Genomic DNA, 7,133 nt, shown 5'->3' with positions numbered 1-7,133 from the left:
ATGACACAAAGGGGATTTGAGTGACTTTGTTGTTTGGTTGATTTACAATATGTAATCAATTGTAAGCAATAAAATGTAGCACCCACTACATGGACTAGGCACAGATTAGATGAGATCACCATCTCTTAAAAGTCCAAGCTACATTTAAAGTTACATTTGGAACAAAACTCTAGTTTAATAGCCTTAAAAATCTATTTATAAAATACTACAGCCTGCATATTTTGAGAACAAAACATGATATGCCCAGTTTCAGCTTCAAATGTCTATAACAGAAGGCTTGTAAGCTTAAAACCTCAACATTTTGTCATTTAATGTCAAATGCCTGTATTACTTCTTTAACTGGTGGATTTACAGGCTTAAAAAAAAAAAAAAACGGTATGTTTAAATCACACACACCCAATCACACGCACTGGAACAACCATAAAAATAACAGCCAATATCCAGAATGCTCGGTTGTGCTATAAATCTCAAATTTTAATACACAAAAAATAAGAGAAATACAGAAATAAAACAACTCGCTCAGCCTGAATATAAAGGATGTACTTACAGTATTAATGTCCATATTAAGAAAGAAAATAAGGTCAAGCACACATCAAAAGACTTTCCACCACTGAAGGTGGTGCATGAGATGAAGAAATCAACCAACCTCACAGCCGTGTTGATAAAATGAATGGAAAGACCCCATAAGTATTTCCCACCTGCACACACACATCCACTCAGTTCACAGTTTGATGGACAAAAAACATGAAGTCTCAAAAGATCCTAGTTGTGTCGAGTGAATTTCACACTCTATTGCCCTTACAGAACTGTAATGAAAATATATATAAGTATATAAAGGACTGTTATTTCATGATTCCACCTATTTGAATAAAATGCCACGTCATTTGGAAGGACTTCAAGTCTATTAATGTGCGATTCTGCAGTTAAGAGGCATTTTTGTGTTTGTGTAATCCTAAAAATGCAACGTCATTAAACAGTTTCATATAACTTATCAAGTGGATTTTGAAATAATGTCAGTTGTGTGCTTGGTCTAAAAAAAAATAATCATAAAATTAATTGATAAAATACAATTCTTGGCATGGCAGTGATGACAGTAGTATTGGATAAAAAAAAAAAGCTATAAAAATGTATAAATAAATCACAAATAAACTGAACACATCTTTAAGGGGGAAAAAAATTATTAGAGAGACCAAAAAGAAAGAAAAATGTAAAGATTTTCCCTTAAAATCATCCGTGGGTACCGAAAAGTTGCCCTAATTGAAGAATCACCCTAATATGAAGTGTAGGCTTGATTTGGCTGTTACACAAGACATTGCACCAAGATTTTGTTTTGTTTTTTAAAAGTGTCCATTTCTGAATATTTCTGTCTGGCGCTCTACACTCAAATCACCTCTGAATCTACATGGAATGACAAAATAGCCTTATTTTACATTTGTTAATTACAACATCCTCATCGCCAATTGAAAATACCTATTATAAGTGAATAACATTGAAAATTCACTGATCTACTGGTTGCATTTCAAAAAGACACAATCCCCCACCCCCCCGATCCAACAGGTGAACAGAAACGAGGTAGCCTAAAAGGAAGCTCTACTCACAAAACACTACCCTTCGTTCACGGATTCATGTGATTCACACAGAGGAGGAGGTGGATCTTACAGAACCACAAACAGCATCGCACATTTCTGTCACATCCTCACAGTTCCTATGCATTCGATTCGGAGGCAGGACTCTTTTCCGAAACGGAAGTGGATATTTACAGAGGGTGGAAGTGAATGTCCCTCTAGAAAGAGTTGGAGATCCATCATGAGGAGAGGTGAGCAATCGACTCACCAGGCTCGATTCCCTTGGCCTTTATTGCACTTTGCTGAAAGTCATGAGAAAACCAACTCAAAAATACAAAACTGCAGCACATTCTTATTCTAATGACACGTGTTACTCCTGATACGAAAACAATTGAGATTGCTGGTATGTTAATGGTTATTTTTGTATCATTGGTGGAAAGCATTACATCTCATCATTCATTCACATACACACACTCTTACAAAGAAACGGTGATACTCTAAACAGAATCTTAATGTACTTTTTTATGTTTCAATAGAAAGCTCTGTAGTATTTACCAGTCAGTTGAAGTATTCAGACGGTTTCTTAGCACTGTGGTGATAAAGCGTTCCAGAATCATCTCTGCAGACCAGTTTCACCCTTAAATACAAATTACGGTCTAATCCAATCCATATGGAAATTCAAGTTCTCATAGGGCCAGTAAAACACCCAAAAATGACTCGCCTTATTGTCTTTCCAATATTTTTGTCAATGTCCAGACTGTTATTTGTGAACAAAACTTTTTTGAGCCTGTTCCTCACACAAAAACATCATATGGCTTCAGAAACTAAAAATACAGTGCATATTGACTACTTTTATGATGTTTTTTTTTGTCTGTAATTTCATTTACTTTCAATTCAATTACTTTCATTGTATGGAAGAGAGCAGCTTGAACAGTCTAATAAACTTCTCTTTTTATGTGTAACTGAGGAACAAAAGTCTTACAGTTTTGGAACGGCATGAGAACAGAATTGTAATTTTAGAGTGAACTATCCCTTTAACATAAGTTGTAAAGACAATGGAAATGAATATAAAAAGGTCTGATCGACAGCACCATCTCCCTGAGCACTAGGAATACAGTGCCAAACCACAGGCTCCAAATGTGAATACTATAGAGCTTTGGGATAAAACTAGGAATGCACAGCATGAATATTCAGAATCATTATATAGTTCCGTTATACGTCCATTTCAGCAGGCATCGATTTCCATCCAAAAAAGTAGCATTTTCCTTTCCTTACAGAAATATAGATGCATAAACATCAATATATTATAGACTTGAAAATAAAACCGAGCAGCTTTGCAAATTCATATTTAAGGCATTCTGTGGACAGCCCGAAGTGTGTCTGCTCCAACATAATGTGGCAAAGTATCATACAAGTCTTAAATATCAGACATTAGAGTGATATCCACATGAAACAAACATCTGTGTGCATTCCAAGCTGAAACATAAAAAAGAAAAAGGTTGATCACACAAACCAGCCTCAATGGATTCATCCCGCAAGGGAGGTTTACTGACGTTCAGCGCAACCGTGATAAATTATTGTCGAAAAGTGTCTTAACAGTACAAATATTCACTCTACTCTGTGGGTCTTATTCCCCATATTTCCAGTCTTCACCTCCAGAAGAATCTAGATAGAGATTTGTAAGGACAAAAACACCAGAACCCTACACTTGTTAATAAAAGAGCCATAAAAATAATGCAGACCGGTTGTTCTTCTCCTCCGGCGCCCCTTGTTGTTGGGCGGGGGCGTGTGGATTTTGGGTTTGTCTTTTGACTCTTCTGAGAAGGTCCCAGCAAGGTTTGGTCTTTTTGCCGTCTGCCAGATTATCCAGCGCACCTGGATTTTCCTGTCTTTCCTTTTTTCACACTTTTCAATAAAGTAGAAAAGGTCCACAGATACAATGCAGGGAAGGGCGGGGATGAATTACCAATTCATCATGGAGTTTCTGTTCAAGGTCATGAAGAAAACTTGGCTGCTGCCTCCTGATCTGACTGAGGCAAAGAACACCTGCGACAAAGAAAAGAGTCCACATGGAGGAATGGACGTTATTATATTGCCTATTATTCACATTCAAAGGACCAAACTCTTACAATCTACTGCCTTGGCTGTCTACATTCAATTTCCAATCAGGCTTATTTTCAGGTATTTTATTTCAGCTAGTTGCCGAGGCAATATTTCTCACTTTCATTTAGTTTAACTTGATGTACTATAACTAAAAAACATACATTAAAGTTTTTTTTTTTTTTAAACGAATAAAATGACAAAAACACAAAATAAAACATTTAAATTAAAATCAAACAGAAAATATAAAATAAACACTAAACACTAATTTAAATTATTGATAAAATAATAGTATAATAATAGTAATAGTATAATAGTATATCAATGATACTAAAACACTTATCAATTTAAGTTATCCACTACATGGGTCAATGACACATCCATGATAAAAATAAATAAATAAAAAATAAAAAACAACTTTTGAAAGTTTAAAACAAACAAACAAGTTCACAGTTGGTTTATAATTTTGAAAATTACTATTTACAAAAAAATAAAATAAAATTAATGACAGTTCAAATTTTAAATGTCGTGGTAAAATCAAGCAAAATGTAATAACATACTTTACTTTAATTTGATTACATTTGATCATAAAAGTTAATTATGTGATTATATTACATGAATGTACATACCTTGTTCATTATATTCAAAAAAGTATTAAGTATTGAAGGTAAAAAAAAGTTTTTTTATAGAAATTTTATAGAAATATTATATTTTATATAATTTTTTTATAGAAACATTTTATAGAAATATTATTTGCTTTATAAATACCACTTTCAAAAAAAAAAAAATTTTTCTACCAAATAATAGATTATGTCATGAATTTAATTTTTTTATGAGCTATTTTTCTTCATTATCATATCAGGACAGGTATCTCAATCTAGCATTTAAAAAACAAAAAATAATAAAATAATACATTATAAATTAATGCTAAATAAATGAAAAAACCCCAACAAACAAAATAAGCATCATGTCATTCACCCATGAAGACTCACTTAATTTAAAGGTGTAGTGTTTAAATTTGAAATATTGTTAACTGTACCAAAAAAGAGAAATATAATAATGAAAATGAATAAAATAAATGACAAAAAAAATGTCTAGGTAACAAACAAACCTAGTGTGTCGTGTCATTGACCCATAGAAAGACCCACATAATTTAAAAGAAGTGTTTAATTTTTAAATATAGTTAATTGTAACCAAAAACAGAGAGAGTAAAAAGTAATAGTAAGATCATCCATGGGCAAGTTGCATCATGGTGGTAACGTACTTTATCGTTTCTCTCCGAAAGGAACTTCAGTCGCTGTGCTCTGTCTTTAGTGATTCTGCCGTATGTGTTCACATAGACTCCCTCATCTTCATAACACAGAAGCATCTCCATGCCGTCGGTCTTGGGTAGCACCACAATGGCGTGAGCGGTAACACTGCCCTGAATCTGGGAAGGGAGGGGTGGGCGCAGATGAGCCTTGGGGTGACAAAAACGAGCCGTAGTGCAAAACATTCCCCACTAGGTGACGCTCTCCCCCCTCCCCCGGGCGGCCCTGTCAGTCATGTCTCGTGCTGAGGGTGGCCAGAGCTTCTCCCTTCGAGAAACTGCTGCAACAATCGAGACTCCTGCCCTCCGCTCGACCGCATCGGAATGGTTTGGCTGCTTTGGTTCGTGCACGTGTTTGGTTTGTCAAAGGTCGGAGATCGGGAACATGTTTTCTTCTTACAGTGGAGATACTTTTCTATCACACTTGACAATGTTAGAACAATCATGGCAGTTACGTGCAGTGTAATGAAATCTGTTTTAGACAACTTCATAACCATTCATCTGCACACAGAACATTCATACGTGTTGCTCTAAACTGTGTAACCAGGGTCCAAAATTTACATTTGAATGTTTTTTATTACTAATATATATATTCATTATTATTAATTCAATGCATTTATTCTTATTTCTATTTAAAATAAATATTGCATAAAGAAAGCAGCTAAAACTTGTGTCAAACATTACAGGTCATTGTGGCAGCACCATATACAAAAGCACATCATGTTTGAGTTTCCCATACTACAGTTTAAAAGTTTAGAATAATTAAGAAAAAAAAAAAAAAAGAGGTAATATTTTGATTCCTGAAGTAATTGTTGCTAGAAATTCAGCTTTGCAACCACATCAATAAAACACATTTTAAATATATTGAAATAGAAAACAAAATGTATTAATGTTATTATTAAATAATAATATTAGTAATAATATTTCACAATATTACTGTTTTTCCTTCTTTTTTTAATCAAATAAATGCAGCCTTGCTGAGCATGAGAGACGTTTCAAAAACAATAAAAATTCGTAATTATTCCAAACTTTTGACCAGTAATGTATATTTTAGACATTTTACCTAATATATGTTTTTCTGGATAAATGGACAAAACGATACCTTTTAAGTACTTTATTAAGCTAATAAAAAGTTAAGATACATTTATTATAATAAACAAAAAAAGTGTTATATAAACTAAAAAAAGTTGTTAAAAGAAAATTGCTTTGAATATTTATGTGTGGAAGTATAAATAGCTAAAAGTTAACACCCAACTGGGAAGCGTTTTATTTTTCTCATCAAAGCCAGGTTTTACTTGCATTTGGTTTTAGTGTTAAGTTTGGACCCTGTCTGTAATTAAAAGGCACATATGTGATGCAGACATCAACACTACAGTGCATCCCAGTGTCCCCAGAGAGGAGTCGTCCTATTTAAAGTCCCTTAGGATCAGGGTAAGGAGGGGAGAGCTGCCTCCACTCGGCCTGTCGTCACTTACGTGGGACGGAATGTAGATATCGTACGGATTCCCAGAGTCGACATCTATCACATGAAAACCAACGCTGGAGCCATAGATAACCTTTAACCGCTGACCCTCCTCCACCGTCAGGTCCACAAGCATAGGCTTGTGCTGAAGATCTGTGAAAGACTTTGGAGAGACAGAAGAGACAATGAAAACACAATATACAGTATTCCCAAAGAAATATGCTCTGTGCAGGTGTTCTTTGACACACTCACAACACTAGTCACAAGTACTAAAATAGCTACTTATTTTGCACATTTTGTGCTCTGTCCTGCCAAATAAGTTCTAAGACCTGTTTTTCTTTTAAAGTAATGCAGTTCATTTAAAATTAACACACAAACGCTCTTTCTTAAGGGGGTAAAGGGGTCTCACTGGACCGAACATCAGTCTCACCTTGAAAGCCATGAATTTGTGGTAGGGTTTGGGAGCCCAGGCATAAATCTCCACTGAATTCTTCAATGCAATCACCAAGAACTTAATCCTCTCATATTTGACTGTTAAATAACAAATACATGTGAAAATATTATTAGTATTTTATAAACCACATTCTCCGTTTCTCTGTATCTCTCTCTAAATTAGGGGTGGGGCATATGACCAAAATCTTATATCACGTTATAGTTATTTTTGCTTTAAATAAGGTCTTTATGATATCAAAATGTT

General features: G+C 34.4%; 1 protein-coding gene across 2 annotated transcripts in view; it reads right to left on the bottom strand.

Annotated features, from left to right (window-relative positions):
- Positions 1–453: 453 nt before the first annotated feature.
- The window catches only part of LOC107685441 (traf2 and NCK-interacting protein kinase-like), a 73,980-nt gene continuing 67,300 nt past the window's right edge, over positions 454–7,133 (bottom strand). For both annotated transcript variants that reach the window (XM_016482020.1, XM_016482021.1), the window contains 2 exons: positions 4,930–5,094; positions 454–3,611 (listed from right to left, as the gene is read on the bottom strand). In XM_016482020.1, the coding sequence (XP_016337506.1) occupies positions 3,528–3,611; positions 4,930–5,094 (249 nt within the window). In that variant the 3' untranslated portion in view covers positions 454–3,527. The remainder of the gene's footprint in view (positions 3,612–4,929; positions 5,095–7,133) is intronic.

Source organism: Sinocyclocheilus anshuiensis, unplaced genomic scaffold (genome assembly GCF_001515605.1).
Source record: "Sinocyclocheilus anshuiensis isolate Anshui unplaced genomic scaffold, SAMN03320099.WGS_v1.1 scaffold862, whole genome shotgun sequence".
Lineage (NCBI taxonomy): Eukaryota > Metazoa > Chordata > Actinopteri > Cypriniformes > Cyprinidae > Sinocyclocheilus > Sinocyclocheilus anshuiensis.
This window is presented reverse-complemented; position numbering and strand designations above follow the sequence as displayed.